The 18,526-nt window shown below is 49.6% G+C and overlaps 1 protein-coding gene across 8 annotated transcripts in view; it reads left to right on the plus strand.

The window, feature by feature from the left end:
- The window catches only part of RGS3 (regulator of G protein signaling 3), a 239,211-nt gene that overhangs the window by 87,658 nt on the left and 133,027 nt on the right, over nt 1–18,526 (plus strand). For all 8 annotated transcript variants that reach the window (XR_012665250.1, XM_075120455.1, XM_075120453.1 and 5 more), the window contains 4 exons: nt 4,199–4,280; nt 13,026–13,131; nt 14,955–15,294; nt 16,599–16,638. Coding sequence is in view for 7 of the 8 variants with exons in the window: in XM_075120455.1 (XP_074976556.1) it covers nt 4,199–4,280; nt 13,026–13,131; nt 14,955–15,294; nt 16,599–16,638 (568 nt within the window). In the remaining variant the exon portion in view is untranslated. The remainder of the gene's footprint in view (nt 1–4,198; nt 4,281–13,025; nt 13,132–14,954; nt 15,295–16,598; nt 16,639–18,526) is intronic.

The raw sequence follows: 18,526 nt of genomic DNA on the forward strand, positions 1-18,526 counted from the left end.
AAGTGGAAGGGAGTTTGGCTTTGGAAGCCCACTGTCATGCTAGGGAAATGCTAGGAGACAGGGCGTGTAGCTCCAGCAGCCAGATACTATTGTGATTTCATCTTCACTTTATTAGAGCAAAAGATATAAAGAGGCTTGGATTAAATTCTCCTCAGCCAGGATCTGGAGTAGCATTGTCTATCAATGATGAGATAGAATGTAAAGAAATAAGGAGCGATGGAATGGATGAGACAGGGTCCGTCTGGGCAAAAATCACATTGGGGAAGAAAACTACTAGAGCCTCCCCTGGGATAGTGCTTGGGGTGAGCTATAGACTGCTAGGATCTAATCTGGATATGGATAGAGCCCTCGTTAATGTTTTTAATGAAGTAAATACTAATGGAAACTGCATGATCATGGGAGACTTTAACTTCCCAGATAGAGACTGGAGGACAAGTGCTAGTAATAATAATAGGGCTCAGATTTTCCTAGATGCGATAGCTGATGGATTCCTTCATCAAGTAGTTGCTGAACTGACTAGAGGGGATGCCATTTTAGACTTGTTTTTGGTGAGTAGTGAGGACCTCGTAGAAGAAATGGTTGTAGGGGACAACCTTGGTTCAAGTGATCATGAGCTAATTCAGTTCAAACTGAACGGAAGGATAAACAAAAATAAATCTGCAGCTAGGGTTTTTGATTTCAAAAGGGCTGACATTCAAAAATTAAGGAAATTAGTTAGGGAAGTGGATTGGACTGAAGAACTTGTGGATCTAAAGGCAGAGGAGGCCTGGGTTTACTTCAAGTCAAAGCTGCAGAAGCTATGGGAAGCCTGCATCCCAAAAAAGGGGAAAAAATTCATAGGCAGGAGTTGCAGATCAAGCTGGATGAGCAAGCATCTGAGAGAAGTGATTAAGAAAAAACAGAAAGCCTACAGGGAGTGGAAGATGGGAGGGATCAGCAAGGAAAGTTCCCTTATTGAGGTCAGAACATGAAGGGATAAAGTGAGAAGGTTAAAAGTGAAGTAGAGTTGGACCTTGCAAAGGGAATTAAAACCAATAGTAAAAGGTTCTATAGCCATATAAATAAGAAGAAAACAAAGAAAGAAGACATGGGACTGCTAAACATTGAGGATGGAGTGGAGGTTAAGGATAATCTAGGCTTGGCCCAATATCTAAACAAATACTTTGCCTCAGTCTTTAATGAGGCTAATGAGGATCTTAGGGATAATGATAGCATAACAAATGGGAATGAGGATATGGAGGTAGATATTACCATATCTGAGCGAAACTCAAACAGCTTAATGGGACTAAATCGGGGGGTCCAGATAATCTTCATCCAAGAATATTAAAGGAATTGGCACCTGAAATTGCAAGCCCATTAGCAAGAATTTTTAATGAATCTGTAAACTCAGGGGTTGTACCATATGACTGGAGAATTGCTAACATAGTTCCTATTTTTAAGAAAGGAAAAAAAAGTGATCCGGGTAACAGCAGGCCTGTTCGTTGGACATCTGTAGTATGCAAGGTCTTGGAAAAAATTTTGAAGGAGAAAGTAGTTAAGGACATTGAGGTCAATGGTAAATGGGACAAAATACACCATGGTTTTACAAAAGGTAGATCGTGCCAAACCAACCTGATCTCCTTCTTTGAGAAAGTAACAGAGTTTTTAGACAAAGGAAATGCAGTGGATCTAATTTACCTAGATTTCAGGAAGGCATTTGATACCGTGCCACATGGGGAATTATTAGTTAAATTGGATAAGATGGGGATCAATATGAAAATTGAAAGGTGGATAAGGAATTGGTTAAAAGGGAGACTACAGCGGGTCCTACTGAAAGGTGAACTGTCAGGCTGGAGGGAGGTCACCAGTGGAGTTCCTCAGGGGTCGGTTTTGGGACCAATCTTATTTAATCTTTTTATTACTGACCTCGGCACAAAAAATGGGAGTGTGCTAATAAAGTTTGCAAATGACACAAAGCTGGGAGGTATTGCCAATACAGAGAAGGACTGGGACGTCATACAGGAAGATCTGGATGACCTTGTAAACTGGAGTAATAGTAATAGGATGAAATGTAATAGTGAGAAGTGTAAGGTCATGCATTTAGGGATTAATAACAAGAATTTTAGTTATAAGCTGGGAACGCATCAATTAGAAGTAATGGAGGAGGAAAAGGACCTTGGCGTATTGGTTGACCACAGGATGACTGCGAGCCGCCAATGTGATATGGCTGTGAAAAAAGCTAATGGGGGATGCATCAGGCGAGGTATTTCCAGTAGGGATAAGGAGGTTTTAGTACCGTTATACAAGGCACTGGTGAGACCTCATCTGGAATACTGTGTGCAGTTCTGGTCTCCCATGTTTAAGAAGGATGAATTCAAACTGGAACAGGTACAGAGAAGGGCTACTAGAATGATCTGAGGAATGGAAAACTTGTCTTATGAAAGGAGACTCAAGGAGCTTGGCTTGTGTAGCCTAACTAAAAGAAGGTTGAGGGGAGATATGATTACTCTCTATAAATATATCAGAGGGATAAATACCGGAGAGGGAGAGGAATTTTTTAAGCTTAGTACCAATGTGGACACAAGAACAAATGGATATAAACTGGCCATCAGGAAGTTTAGACTTGAAATTAGATGAAGGTTTCTAACCATCAGAGGAGTAAAGTTCTGGAATAGCCTTCCAAGGGAAGCAGTGGGGGCAAAAGACCTATCTTGCTTCAAGATTAAACTCGATAAGTTTATGGAGGAGATGGTATGATGGGATAACACGATTTTGGCAATTAATTGATCTTTAACTATTCATGGTAAATAGGCCCAATGGCCTGTGATGGGATATTAGATGGGGTGGGATCTGAGTTACTACAGAGAATTCTTTCCTGGGTATCTGGCTGGCGAATCTTGCCCACATGCTCAGGGTTCAGCTGATCGCCATATTTGGGGTCGGGAAGGAATTTTCCTCCAGGGCAGATTGGAAGAGCCTCTGGGGGTTTTTCGCCTTCCTCTGTAGCATGAGGCATGGGTCACTTGCTGGAGGATTCTCTGCACCTTGAAGTCTTTAAACCATGGTTTGAGGACTTCAATAGCTCAGACATAGGTGAGAGGTTTATTGCAGAAGTGGGTGGGTGAGATTCTGTGGCCTGCATTGTGCAGGAGGTCAGACTAGATGATCATAATGGTCCCTTCTGACCTTAATATCTATGAGTCTATGAGTCTATCTATGGTTGCTTATTCTTGGTCCCTCAATGGGATCTGTCCTTCTGGCTGTTTATTTCCAGAAATCGTATGGGTCAGTTGGTTCCCCCGCCACCCCCCCGTCCCCTTCTTTTCAGTAAACCTGGAAATGTGATAAACTTCTCTGAAAGTTTATAGGAACTGTGACTGAGCTCCCGCTTAAAGCCAACCTTCGACAAATGAACTTCACTCTATTCATGAGAGCTCACAGCCTCCAGGGTCAGCGTGGTGAGAGGAGCCTTTCACTTGTTCCCTGAGTGCTGATGGAAAAAACCCATTAACACTCCATCCCTTCCCTTCAGAACTCCTTTCAGCCATATCCTACTTAATGAAAATACTTTAGCACAAAATAATGTGTGAGGCTTTCAGAGCATCTTCACCCCAACTGCTTTACAAATATTAATATACTAAGTCTTGCCACAATCCTGCAAGGTAGGAAAATGTCATTATTTACATATTATATAAGGGAAACCAAGGCACAGAGAGTTGCTCAAAGAAGTCACACTGGAAGTCTTTGTCAAAGCCAGGAATAAAATCATATCTCCTGGTTCCCAATCTTATCCCTTAACCCATCCTTCATCCCACCTCTAGAACACTCCCTTGGTTATCAAGAGAAATTCAGGGGAGGGGAATTGTGTTATCTGCCTATAGTACAGGATATGCAACTCACCTGCTCACAGATTGCAATGCCAAATTTTGTGTGATTTGTAAATGCCCTTTTAAATGCCCTTGGCTGCAGTCCAGTGTCAGCTATGTCCTGGCCATCTGCAGTAGTTTATGTCCTCCTACAAAGGGAGGACTTTTATACTGACAGATGTTTGTTGTCTCCGACCAGTCCATTCATCCCTCTCCAGCTGGCTATACAGATGCTGTTTTAATGTACGCATAAAAGTCCTGGGGCTGTGCATGAGCAAAGTGCTGGGTTCTTACTGGTCACACACAGTAGCTGCCTTCCTGTGTAACAGGATGACTCTGATGTCTGTTTTCAGATTACAATCCCTCGAGGAAGGGATGGGTTTGGCTTCACAATCTGCTGCGACTCTCCAGTCCGTGTGCAGGCTGTAGACTCTGGTAAGAGAACAACCCATTTTTATACATCTTTTATTGTTGGACTGATTTGAAAGGGACCAGTCCCCGTCCCCTTTGCTTCCCTGTGTTTGATCCTGTCTTAAGACCCTCTCAAACCTCACAGAATTTTCCTTTTCTCTTGAACAGTTTCTTTTAAATGTCCCCTTTGTGCCTCTAATGAGGCCAGAGGCCAGTGTGGCTGTCTTGTTACAGGGCTGCCTGTGCTCAGTGCTGAAGGTATTTCGGTGAGACTGCTGGGCACAGGGCAACGGCGGGGGCGCCTGTGCCATTTCTAGGTGTTTGGCACAAAAATGGTGGCAGCTAGTTTTTTTCCTAATTGCTCATTGAGTGAGTAAACTTTGATTATGTAACAAGTACTCCACATAGCCAGATATTGGGAGAGAGCATTAATGGCCTGGTCCAAAGCCCATGGAAATCACTCAGAGTCTTTCTATTGACTTCAGTTCGCTTTGTATCACTCCCTTCATTTGCACAGCAGAAGTCAGGAAATGCAAACGTTAAGGTGGAAAAGCCACCTTAACTCTGCCCCTTGTGCTTACGCCTCACAATACAGTCTTTAATGCTGGGATCGCATATGGGTTCTCAAATAGGACAATATACCATTTGTGCTAAAACTGTAGATACGTGAGCATGTATGTATGGCATTCTGCAGTGTTTTGATGTCAGTCTAATAGACGTACTAGTACTGGCGGAGAAAGGTTCCCCCCCAAAAAACATTTAGACAAAAACTATTTTATATGGCTTTGTTGACATATTTTGACAGAATTTTTCATTTTTTTGCCAGAAGAAAGCCTCCAAAGAAACCATGAACGCTGAAAATTGTTTCAGAGCGGCAGCCGTGTTCGTCTGTATCAGCAGAAAGAACGAGGAGTCCTTGTGGCACCTTAGAGACTAACCAATTTATTTGGGCATAAGCTTTCGTGGGCTAAAGCCCACTTCATCAATGCATGCAGTGGAAAATGCAGTAGGAAGATAGAGATATATACAGAGAACATGAAAAAATGGGGGTTGCCATACCAACTCTAACGAGACTGATCGATTAAGGTGGGCTATTATCAGCAGGAGAAAAAAACTTTTGTAGTGATAATTAGGATGGCCCATTCGCTGGTATGGCAACCCCCATTTTTTCATGTTCTCTGTAAATATATATCTTCCTACTGTATTTTCCACTACATGCATCTGATGAAGTGGGCTTTAGCCCACGAAAGCTTATGCTCAAATAAATTTGTTAGTCTCTGAGGTGCCACAAGGACTCCTCGTTCTTTCTGAAAATTGTTTGGTTTTCAACAACTGAAAAATTTCAGTGGGTTAGGTAAAATGTTTTGGCTTTACTGAAAATGTTTGTTAAACAGGCCAAAATATTTCAGGTTTCAGTTGTCCAAAACTGACAACATTTCACAAACTGTGGGATTTTAAAACTGACACACTTTGGGTTCTTTTTATTTGCGGTCTTGTTGTTGAGCATTTATGGGACATGTTTTCAAGCTTTTCTCCAGAATGATAAGGGTGAGAAACGTACTTGTTCCTCCTACAAAACTGACCTGGAATTCTAGTTTGCTATCCTGTAACTGCCTACTGAGGTAATGAGGAACCCAAATCTCATCTGCTTGTCCCGCATGTGAGTAACTGGGTCCTGGGTGTGTCTGAGGAGGTGAAAGCACATTGCTGCCCCAATCCTAGGCCAGGGCACAAAGGAGCGGCACAACTCCTGCAGCTGGGATGCAGCTTGCATCTCCTCCATAACACGGCTCAGCATGGGGGCTGCAGGAGCTGTGTAAATCCAGATCCTGAGGTGCGCTCCCTGCTGCATGCTGGTCTCTGCAGGGCCAATGTGGAGACTCCTTCTCTGGAGCACTGGGGTTCAGAGGCACCCCAAATGAGTGCTCTGCCTGTGGTCCCCACCCCAGTGCAGGCATGAGATGGTGCGGAGGGCATGCTGCTGGCCCTCCCAGTCACAGGGGAATTCCCCCCTGTGAGAACAGCCATGCCTGTCCCGGCTGGGGAAAGCTGACAAAAAACTATGACTGCTTCTGATGGAAATAATCAACAGCTGCTTGTGAGAAGCTGTTACACCAGTAAAATAAAAACCAGCAGGATCTTATTAAAGGGGAAAAGGCAAAATGCCACATTTATTGTGAATACAGAGAGAATCATAGTAAGCAGTTATAGCGATAACATTCCATTCAATTTCATATTTATTCACACGTTCATTCATACACACACACACACACACACACAGGTTCTGCAAGGTTGTTATCATAGTTACCAGCCTTAGAGTTGCTCATGCCAAGCCACTGGCCAGGTGGCCTGGACATAAGGAGGGAGCAGGGCCTTGTCAGATGGTCATCTGATGCTCCTGGAAGTTGGTTTGCAGAATCGGACCCCAAAGTTCTCACTTTCTAGAGTCCATTTTTATAGGAATTTCTTCCTATGCTAGTCTATGGGAATTGCTTCATCGTGCTGTTGCTGAATCAATCAGCAGATGGCACATTCCTGACAGCTCCGTGCTGCCAGATGTTATCTTGTTCTTTGGTTCTCCCATTCTTGAAGCTCTTGGGTGGATCCCAGTCTGCCCTCTGGGGGTCCTCTGGTTATTTCCACTTGTCGCCTTCTTCAGCCGATGGACACTGGATTCTTAGGCTGGCACCTCCCTGATCATTCAGTTATTATTCACACCAAGCATCCATCCACATACATCCTCTATATCTATTTTAATCACAATTGTTAACAAAGTGAGATGAATACAACAAAAGGGCGGGGAGTCTCTGGGTGGTGTTTCTGTTGTTACAGAGTATTGCTTTGAGTCTCTCTGTGTGTGAGTAGGTGTTGTTACAAAGAATTGCTTTGAGAACAGACTCTGTCTTAGAATGTACTAACACAATTAGCAGCTTGCAAGTTTCACACATAGAGGGAGAGAAACAGTACCAAAAACCAAGAAACCTTTTAATTAGTAATACCCTGGAATTTAAACTGTGGGGAATCAAACTCATTTGTGATTTTAATACAGAACTTCTTTAATATGATCCAACAAAGCTAACCTTCCAGTCCACCCTGTGGAACGCCATAGGCTGCAAATAGTCAGGAAGCCAACACTTGGTGCAGGAAACCTCCTGTCACTGCCCCACCTGTAACCTCCCATTCCTTGGCAAAGTAACTGAGAAGCTAGCAGCAGCCATGCTTCAGCAGCAAGTGGCATCTGCTGCATCCTAATGCTTTGACATTGGGCGTCAGAGCAGGGACAGCCCCACTGGTGCTAAAGAGAGGCTGTTCTCCTGGTCATGGATGTAGGCCCCATCTTGGTGCTTCCATGTCGTGACTTCCCTGCAGCTTTCAAACCAACTACCACAACGGTCGGGTCAGTGTGGGGTGCAAATCCAGAACCGTGCATGGTTGTGTCATCACCTGCCCTGTAACCCTGGGCACCTCACAGTGCTTTGTAGCTCTCATCCTGGGCCGCTCTCTGCTAGCCTTCAAGTCACCCCCCGAGTGCCCATGTGCTAGACGGCCCTGGTTCCGCAGCTCTGGCCCCTGTCTGCAGCCCCACAGCGGTTTCCACCATCTTTGGTTACATCTGGCAAGGTGACCCTAACGCATTTCAAGTCCTGAATTTGCCCAGAGCCACGTGCTCTGCAATGTCCTGCCCTGTCCTGGGCAGATCAGAGCTTTAACATGGCTTATTTGTTCCTCTAAAGAGACAAAACCATATCACAGCTTATGAACCTAACTGGGGGAACACAGTGCTGAGTTGGTTTATAGTAAAATAAAGTATTAACAATTGGCCATAGGTTAAGTGCTGCTACGTAAAAGGAATAAAGTTAGAAAAGGTAACAAGCAAATACAAGAGAAAACATGCATTTAAGAGTCTAAAACTTAACCTAGCAAGATACAGGCTTTGTTCAAGATGGTTTCTCTCTTCAGTCATTCTTCTTCCCAGCCATGGCTGACTTTCCCTCAGTCAGGACCTTCCACCAGGGGCTGGTTTCCCTTGTCTTCTTAGGTGAATGATCTTTATCTAAGCAGGTTTCTCATCTGCATTCAGTTCCAGAGACTTGGTTGAAGGACTCATCTTTCTCAGCTTGTAAGAGCTTTAGCCTCTTGTGTTTCTCTAGTGATGGATGCCTTCTCTCCTCACTCATATCTCCCAAAGGTCAATGACCTCATGCTGTTCTTCCCTTCCTTGTGGGCTTCCCATCCCCCATATGGTTTCGGTGTAAATGAGGCTTCCATTGTTTGATTCCATCATGGTTGATTTACATAGGAGATAAGTAGGTAGCTGTATCTGGGCAGACTGGACAGCGGAATCTCAATGAGCATCCATAATTCCTCCTCTAGTATCAATACAGACATTTTACCACCAGGGTGGTACAGGCATACATAAAAGACGTCCATGATGCACTAGTATTGTGTTCAATGGGTTGATTCAATTGCTTATTATTTGAGGTTTATACTCTCCTGTCTTTATAGATCCGATAAAGTTTCTCTACCTTGCTGGGGCCTAGCCAGACAGTCTCTTCCCCACACTTGTTAGCTGGAGAGCTTTAGCTGGTATGTCAATACATTCTCATTGTCTTTCAAAGTACTTTGGAAGTAACTGCCCAGTGGAGAAAGCTCGGGGCCTTGTTTAGGGTGAGCTAACTCCTATGTGACTGGCAAACACATTTTAAGAATTAGAATTTCAGTTTATGTCCATAACTTTGCATCAGTTGCTTGCACCTGTATGACATGGTGCTGTGAATACCCAGTGAGTGATGAGCTTTCCAGTGACACCTCCTAGATACAGATGATAACAATAGTGAGTTGGGGTATATTAGGCTGGTCAGGCCAGTTGATATCAGGGGGCCCCTTGCCCTCTGCCCTCGAGCTGTTCATAATGTCCCAGGCTGTCAACCTATCTATGTGACATAGCGGGATGGATGGCATTGCACTACAGTGGCTCCACTTATTGCTCCAACAGCCCCAGAGAGTGGAAATGGGCAACTGCTCCTCTTCGACAACCCCCAGCCCCCTTGCAGGTCCCCCGGAACGCCAGGGGCAGCTGGTACAAACTCTATCTGGGCAAGTCCAGAGTGGTGCTGGTTGGAAAGGAGAAGTGCTTAGACCTGGCGGACCCACCGTCCTCCCCTTCCATTGAGGGCATCTGCCTCCATTCATCCAAGTAGTTTGACTCAGCAGGAGCCTAAGAGATAAGATGGCGTCAGTGCATTGTCCACCTCCAGCTTGCTGGGAAGCTTCCCAACTTTGCTCAAAGGATGACCTGGGCACGGTGGTCCATGAATAGTTTCCCCCAGACCATGTCAATGGAGTTTACTGTACCCAGGACTCAGTGTGGCTGCCATAGAGACTGTTGCTTATGCAGAACACGGCAACCTGTTAATAGAATCATAGAATATCAGGGCTGGAAGGGACCTCAGGAGGTCATCTAGTCCAACCCCCTGCTCAAAGCAGGACCAATCCCCAATTAAATCATCCCAGCCAGGGCTTTGTCAAGCCTGACCTCAAAAACCTCTAAGGAAGGAGATTCCACCACCTCCCTAGGTAACCCATTCCAGTGCTTCACCACCCTCCTAGTGAAAAAGTTTTTTCCAATATCCAACCTAAACCTCCCCCACTGCAACTTGAGACCATTACTCCTTGTTCTGTGGAGTTCCCACCACAGGACCTGGCTGGGCTAGTCAGCATGAGTGTGGGTGGCCCAGTTGTTCTCTTAGGAGTACAGCTGACAGCTGAAAATGTCTGGCAGGGACAGCCAAGGAGCCAGATTGAAGTGTCCAGAACTGCAATACTGCTGGAGAGATTGTCTTCAAACATGGCTCGCATTTTCTGTCTTGCTCAACAGCCTGGACAGTATTTTGTAAAGGAACCAAGTGTGTCTCTGGTGGAGCAGCATGGCAGTTGGTCAGAGTTCCTGGGTAAACATGAGGTGTTTGGAACTTGTGTGAATACTCATATCAATGACTGTGTGACCAGGGTCCCAGGGGGGCCACACTGAGGTTACTTAATTAGGGCAAACTGCAAAGAATGGGGTAGACAATGCCTGAAGCTGGTGGTCATTCCAATACTTAGATCCACCAAGGTAGCCACAAAACAGATACCCAGAAGCCAAAACACAGTTCCCTTAAAGCAACCCACTCTTGGGCTTCCACTCAGACATGCAAATCAAATATGATGAGGATTACTGAAAATCTTATTAATCATTTAAGAAAGTTCTACCAATCCCAAAGGATCGGGCACATTACCCACCAGGTCAATGAATATTTCAGATCTTACCAAAATACAGTGTACATCTAATTCCTATTAACTAAACTAAAATTTATTAAAAAAGAAAAGAGAGAGAGTATTGGTTAAAAGATCACTATACATACAGATATGAAAACAGTTTTGAGGTCAATTTTATAGAAGAGATGTGCGATTTAGTGTTGCAAAGAGTTCTTGGATCAGGCTTGAAGCAGTGATGAAATAAACTGCTGGCTTGTTCAATCTCAGGTTGCTCCCAAATAATTGGAAGGTCCTCAGTCCCTTGGTTAGAAAGCTCCCATTAGTATTAGTCCATAGCCCAGAGATCAGAGCAGGAAAGAGGCAAAATGGAGATGTTTCCAGGGCCTTTTATAGCTTCTGCCATGTGGAGGGAAACCCGTTGTTCTAGTCTGTGAAAAATTACAGGTAACAAGATGGAGTTTGTGGTCACATGGGCAAGTCATAGCGGAGGCCATTACCCGTACTCTTGTTAAAACATTCATATGAAAGTCTGTCAGGCATGGATAGGCTTCTTCCGTGATTCATTGTGTTTGTTGATGAGCCACCAACTTGAATACTTCATTCACAGTGTGCTGGCCAGACTGGGCGCCAATTGCCCTGTGGGTTCTATTGCAGGAGCAGACACCTTTGAGATACAAGTACGTAGTCAATGTTCGTAACTGATACCTGCACACAAATAGAACCAGCATATTCAGCAAACCGTAACTTTTCCATTGGTGCCTTACTTGGTACAGTTTGTGCAAGATTTGTTGCAATAATATAACAGTGGTAGCAGCAATGATCTGCATGGTCACATTTAATCAATGTCACAGGCTGGAACTGTCGTGAGACTGTAGCATGTGCATTTTACAAGGATGTGGCATTTGACTTAAACAGGCATCCATAAAGGACACTAACCTCATGGTATGCTTCACCCCTAGTTGGCCTGTTGTACACACATCTCAGGCCAGTCATGACTGTCAGGTATTGCAATCTGATGGCTTAGTGCTGGCTCCTGTGTGTAGGAGATTGAAGGTCTCAGCAAAGTTCCTAGTGGACACATGTTTTTGTCACATCAACAAGCACTGCGATTGACACTGTTAGCCCTCTCACTGGGAGTAGCTGGGAGAGGACCCAGTAGGTCAGACATGAAGCTCACAGGGTGAGAACAGAATCCGGGCAGTAGGGGAGGGAAGGGACAGGGTAAGTATGGGATGGGATCCAAGCAGTAGGTGAGGAGTCAGTTGAGGATCCAGGTTGTAGGGAGGAAAGGGACAGAGTCAGTACGTGATCCAGGCAGTAGGTAGGGAAGGGATGGGGTCAGTATGGCATCCGGGCAGTAGGGGAAGGGAGAGAAGGGACTGCGTCATTACAGGATCCAGGTGGTAGAGAGGAATAGGGACTTGGTCAGTACGGGATACGGGCAGTAGGGAGGGAAGGGATGGGGTCAGAATGGGATCCAAGTAGTAGGGAGGGAAGGGATGGGATGAGTACAGGATCTGGGTGGTAGGGAGGAAAGGGACAGGGTGAGTACAGGATCTGGGGGGTAGGGAGGAAAGGGACAGGGTGAGTACAGGATCTGGGGGGTAGGGAGGGAAGGGACAGGGCGAGTATGGGATCTGGGTGGTAGGGAGGGAAGGGTTTGAGTGACTACAGGATCCAGTTGATAGGGAGGGAAGGGACGGGGTGAGTATGGGGCATTAGGGAGGGAAGGGATGGGGTCGGTACAGGATCCAGGCAGTTCGGAGGGAAGGGACGGGGTGAGTACAGGATCTGGGTGGTAGAGAGGGAAGGGATGGGATCAGAATGGGATCCAAGTGATTGGAAGGGAAGGGACAGGATAAGTATGGGAACTGAGTGGTAGCTAGGGAAGGGTTGGCATCAGTACGGGATCCTGGCAGTTCGAGGGAAGGGACGGGACAGGGTCAGAATGGGATCCAAGTGGTAGGGAGGTAAGGGATGGGGTGAGTACAGGATCTGGGTGGTAGGGAGGGAAGGGACAGGGTCAGTACAGGATCTGATTGGTGGGGAGGGAAGGGACGGGATGAGTACGGGATCTGGGTGTTAGGGAGGGAAGGTATGGGGTCCGTGCAGGATCCGGACATTAGGGAAGGAAGGGGCAGGGTGAGTATGGGATCCGACAGTTCAGAGGGAAGGGAGGTGGTGAGTACGGGATCCGGTTGGTAGGGAGGGAAGGGACGGGGTCAGTACATGATCTGGGTAGTTCCTACGGAATGGACAGGGTGAGTACAGGATCCGGGGGCGGGGGGTAGGGAGGGAAGGCACAGGGTCCATAGAGGATCCGGGCAGTTCGGAGGGAAGGGATGGGGTCAGTACAAGATCTGGGTGTTAGATAGGGAAGGGACCGCGTTAGTATGGGATCTGGGTGGTAGCGGGGGAAGGTACGGAGAGAGTATAGGATACGTGCAGTTTGGACATGCACTTGGCTCTGTCCTGGGGCAGATTGTTGGCATGGCTCCTTCTCTCCATTAGGTGGCCCAGCAGAGAAGGCTGGCCTGCAGCAGCTGGACACTGTGGTGCAGCTGAACCAGCAACCCGTGGAGCACTGGAAATGCGTGGAGTTGGCACATGAAATCCGGTGATGGTTCACACTCCAGTACCCGTCAGGCTGGGTGGGGGCAGCCACATGTGGGATACAAAGAACGGGGCCTTGGAGCAATCCTGAGCCCCAAGAGCTGACCAGCTGAAGTGTGTGTTGAGCTGGCGGGCAGATTTCCTCACACAGCTGCCTCAGGGGTGGGGTGATCCCGGGAACACCTGGACAGGTGGCACCCCCAGACTGGGCTGAGGTGGGAGCCTTGGCATGGGGCCCATGTGCTGCAGAGGGGAGTGGCAGGTGGAAGGCGGGCCCAGCTGAGTGTTGCAGATTCGTGGGGATAACTGGGAGGGACGGGGTACCAGTGCATGAGTGTGGGGAAAGCAGGGCTCGGTGGGAGTCAGAGGGGAGAGGAGTGGAGGAGACAGAGTCTCAGAGGGGCACAGGGGTTTGGGGAGGGAGTGTCTCAGAGGAGGTTCAGGGGGCTGGGTTGGGGAGGGGGAGGAGAAATCTCTGATTGGGGGGCGAGGGAGGGGAGGCAAGAGTCGGGTGGTGAGGGAGGCTGGAAGGGAGAGGGTCTGAGGGGGTGCAAGGAGCTGGGAGGGGGAGTCCATTAAGCAGTGAAGGGGGAGGGGAGGTAGGTGTCCCTGAGGTGGTGTGGGTGAAGGGAGGGGCAGTCTGGGGGTGGGGAGGGAAGTGAGAGGGAGTCTGGGGGGGATGGGAAAGAAGAGGAAGTCGGCGGGGGGAGAAGGGAAGGGAGATGGAAACTGCGGGGGAGGGAAGGGAGAAGGAGTGTCAGGGCGGGGATAGGAAGGGAAGGGAGAGGGACTCCCGGGGGAGAGGGGAAGGGAGAGGGAGTCTGGGGGGGAGGGAAGGGAAGGGAGAGGGGGTCAGGGAAGGAGGGAAGGGAGAGGGAGTCTCGGGGGGGATAAGAAGGGAAGGGAGAGGGAGGCTGAGGGGTGGGGGGAAGGGAGAGGGAGTCGGGGGAGGGATAGGGAGGGAGAAGGAGTCTGGGGGGAGGGAAGGGAAGGGAAAGGGAGTCTTGGGGGAGAGGGAAGGGAAGGGAGAGGGAGCCTGAGGGGGATGGGAAAGGAAGGGAGAGGGAGTCTTGGCGCGGGGGCGGGGGAAGGGAAGGAAGAGGGAGTCGGGGGGGATGGGAAGGGAAGGGAGAGGGAATGTGTGGGGAGGATGGGAAGGGAGAGAGAGTGTGGGGGAGGAGGATGGGAAGGGAAGGGAGAGGGACTTGGGATGAGGGGAAGGGAAGGGAGAGGAAGTTGGAGGGAGGGAAAGGAGAGGGACCCTTGGGGTGGGGGAAAGGGAAGGGAGAGGGAGTCTTGGCACGGGGGGGGGGTGGGGAGGGAAGGGAGAGGGAGTCAGTGAGGGGGATGGAAAGGGAGAGGAAGTCCAGGGGGAAGGATGGGAAAGGAAGGGAGAGGGAATCTTGGCACGGGGGGGGGTGGGGTGGGGAGGGAAGGAAGAGGGAGTCGGTGAGGGGGATGGAAAGGGAGAGGAAGTCCAGGGGGAAGGATGGGAAAGGAAGGGAGAGGGAATCTTGGGGGTGGGGTGGGAAGGGAGGGGAGAGGGAGTCTGGGGGAGATGGGAAGGGAGAGGGACTTCCAGGGTGGGAGGGAAGGGAGAGGGTGTCTTGGCGGGGGGGGGGGGGGGCAGGGATATGGGAGGGGAGAGGGACTCTGGTGGTGGGGGTTGTCTGTGTGGCCGCTGAAGTTGCGAGGCTTGGGGCCCACTGTGCGCAGTGTCACCTCCCAAGAGTGTTGTTCGCCATGCTGGAGCTGGGCTTGCCCGTGGGGCTGGCAGGCTTCCCCAGGCTGCATTCGTCTGACCCTCCCCCACGGCGTCTCTTTCAGGAACTGTCCCAGTGAGATCATCCTGCTGGTGTGGAGGATCGTGCCGCAGATCAAGCCAGGCCTTGAAGGCATGATACGGAGGTCATCCTGCAAATCTGCCTACGACCTCCAGTCACCTCCAAACAAGCGGGAGAAAAACAGCACAGTGCCCTCCCGCCCCGAGCACCGCCAGAGTTGCCACATCGTGTACAACAGTAGTGACAGGCTGGTGCTGAACAACTGTCCGCGATACACGGAGGTTGGGAAGCGGAGCCAGCACACGATGCCACCCTTGTCCCGGGCGTCCTCTGACGGGGACAAGAACTACATCCTCTTAGCACCTCTCAATCCTGGGAGTCAGGTACGGCCCCCCTCCAGCACTAGCGACATCTGCCCCTGGGCACTGGGTGTGCCCCTCACACTGGCCAGGCCTTCACCTCTTTCGCAGAGCCTGATAGGGCCACGTCTGGACCAGCTCACCAGCCAGCCATACCTCCAGGGAACACTTGTCCTAAGGCCACCTTGCACCTGAAGGGGGATCAGCCAAAGCCACGGCCCCAGGCCACATGTGCAGGGCTGTGTTAATCCCTAGAGCCAGTGCTGCCTCGTCTGTGACACGCTCTGGCTTTCCAGAGCTGCTGGGCTCAGGGCTGCACTGGAGGTCTTCAGGAGTAACCACCCTGAGCTCACCTGAGTCAGCAAGGAGGGTCCCCCTATATAGATCCTTTCAGGGAGTGGGATGCAGATTGAGGAGCTGCCAGAAATGAGATGTTTAAAGATCTTGGGTCCTCCGAGGGGTAGCACTGAGCTCTGGGCACTCTTGAGGTCAGCAGCATGGGCTTTGACTTCCCACAGATCCAGCTAGTCTGTGATCCTGCCTCCAACCTCAGCCGCTCTGGTGCTCCTAGGCAGGCCCTGCCCCTCCCCAGCCTGTACCTACGCAGACTGGAGATCATGCATGGAGCTGACACTGTTTCTTGCTGTATCGTGGTGTCTGCAGATGCCCTGGCTTTGGCCGTTTGCAAGAAGCAGGCAATCAGCCCCCAGCTCCTGGCCCTGTGCACCAAGGAATGTCACAGTGGCATGATGCGCACTGACCCCAACGAGCCCCTTCCGCCCCCAAGTTGTCACTGGGGACGACTGTTGTATCTGTGTCTGCTGGGTACGGTGTGGTTAGCTGGGAGGGGAAGGGAACAGTACAGCCCTGTGGGATAAGTCTGGGCTGCTGCCTGTCTGAAGTGAATGCCTCCCCTGGCTGCCCAGCCACAGGGGGAAGGGGAAGCTTTTGTGGTCTTTGCTTATTTTCAGCACAGTATACTAGGCTTCCAAGCTGGTGCTGTGTCCCAAGGCCTCTTCCCATCCCCGGCAGCACTCACCATTGTACTGTGTGTGCTGATACTGTCCTGCTAAGGGGCATGATGGCTGGCTGTCCTGAACGTGTTTGTCAGCTGGGTTGTGTCAAGTGCTGGGGGAAACGGGGAGGCTTTCCAGTGGGTAGGACACAGGACTGGAGTTCTCGCCATCAGTGCAATGTGGGCTGATGACCCTGCACCCCTCTGCAAAGTGCTTTGGGATCTCTGGAAGTCGAGTCCTGAAGATTGCTGGTGCGGGTCCCACCAGGAGCTGCAGGGAGTAACCATGTCCTGCCTGCTCTGTGTCTTCCAGCTGCTGAGGCCTGTGTATCAGGAGCACAATGCCGCGGTGGGTAAGTGTCCATTCCTAGCAGCCCACGGCTCGGCAGACTCGGGAGTTTTGCTGCCTAGGCAGTTGCTGTGGCATCCCCCTCAGGGGATGGGGCACTAGCCTGGGAGAGAACCAATGCTGGATTCCCCTCTGCTGCGAACCAGGGTGTGACCTTGTGCAGGCACTAAGCTGGACAAGCCCCGGGTTACAGAGCCAGCCTGAGGCCTCTGGCTTTGTGCTTTGTGAGGGCCTAAGCCTCGAAACCTCACTGCAAGGGCTCGAGGAGACAAGCTGCTGGGCTGCCCTCCTTGGGCAGGAGGCGGGGGACCCTGTGTTGCCCTCCCCTCATTTGTTTGCATGCTGGGTCATGCTTAGGGTTTGTCCCACAGATTCACCTCTCTGGCCTTCCCCAGCGTCCTTGGGCCAGCTCCGTGCATATCACCTGCTGTCAGTGAGTGGGAACTGGTGATGTCAGGTTGGGGCAAGGAGTGGTTTCTCAGACTCACCCACAGATATCCTCTCTGGGGCTGGGACTAACCTTTCTGCTCCTTCCCTTCTGCTGCTCACAGAGGCGGCGGCTGCCCTGCAGTGCCCCATCCTTGCCAGGGCAGCAGCTGCAAGGGGGCTCCACTCCTCAGCAATGCATCGCATATGGAGGAAGTGCCATGTACTCTCCTCCTTGACCCGGTCAGCTGTTCCAGCCGGGCATGGGGAGGAGCAAGTTGTGGGGCCATGCTGCTGTTCCACTGAGTGAACGTCCCTGCCATGCCTGCCTGCCCACCTCTGCACTCCACCCCAGCCAACTCCTCCCTAGAAACTCCCCATAAAAGCCAGGGAAGACTCACTCCCCCACTGAGCCCCTCCCGGCAGTCAGAGGAGACCAGGCCATCTCAGGAAGCAAAGGGGATCCATTCTGCAGCCAGCCATGAACCAGCACCAGAGGGACCTTTTCCATGTCCAGCCAACCACCACACAGCCAAAGGGCTGTAACCATAGCTTCTTGGTAGGGGAGACCCCTAGAGGAGCTGCTGGAGGGGTGGGGGAAGCATGGCTGAGGTGTAAGGGCAGATGGATCTGGTGAGGGCCTTGTGGAAGGGTTGGTGAAGATTATGGGAGGAAGATGGTAGAATTACTGGGTTATTTTGTTGTGTGAAGGAGAGTGAATCACTCAAGGAGAATCCTGTATATAGCTGAACCAGAGGGAGCCTTCTTTGAGAGAGCCCTGGTTCAAATCTGGGAGCACATCACTGCACTTCTCCCTCCCCCACCAGTGTGCCTCAGTTTCCCCATCTCTAAAATGGGGATAATGCTACGTGCCCTTGTCAAGGTTCCTTCTCCACTCTGAACTCTAGGGTACGGATGTGGGGACCTGCATGAAAACCCCTAAGCTTATTCTTACCAGCTTAGGTTAAAACTTCCTCAAGGTACAAACTATTTTACCTTTTGCCCTTGGACTTTATTGCTGCCACCACCAAGCGTCTAACAGATATATAACCGGGAAAGAGCCCGCTTGGAAACATCTTTCCCTCCAAAATCCTCCCCAAACCCTACACCCCCTTTCCTGGGGAAGGCTTGATAAAAATCCTCACCAATTTGCGTAGGTGAACACAGACCCAAACCCTTGGATCTTAAGAACAATGAAAAAGCAATCAGGATCTTAAAAGAAGAATTTTAATTAAAGAAAAAGTAAAAGAATCACCTCTGTAAAATCAGGATGGTAAATACCTTACAGGGTAATCAGATTCAAAACATAGAGAATCCCTCTAGGCAAAACCTTAAGTTACAAAAAGACACAAAAATAGGAATACACATTTCATCCAGCACAGCTTATTTTCTCAGCCATTTAAACAAAACAGAATCTAACGCGTCTCTAGCTAGATTACTTGCTAAGTTCTAAGACTCCATTCCTT

Source organism: Caretta caretta, chromosome 16 (assembly GCF_965140235.1).
Source record: "Caretta caretta isolate rCarCar2 chromosome 16, rCarCar1.hap1, whole genome shotgun sequence".
Lineage (NCBI taxonomy): Eukaryota > Metazoa > Chordata > Testudines > Cheloniidae > Caretta > Caretta caretta.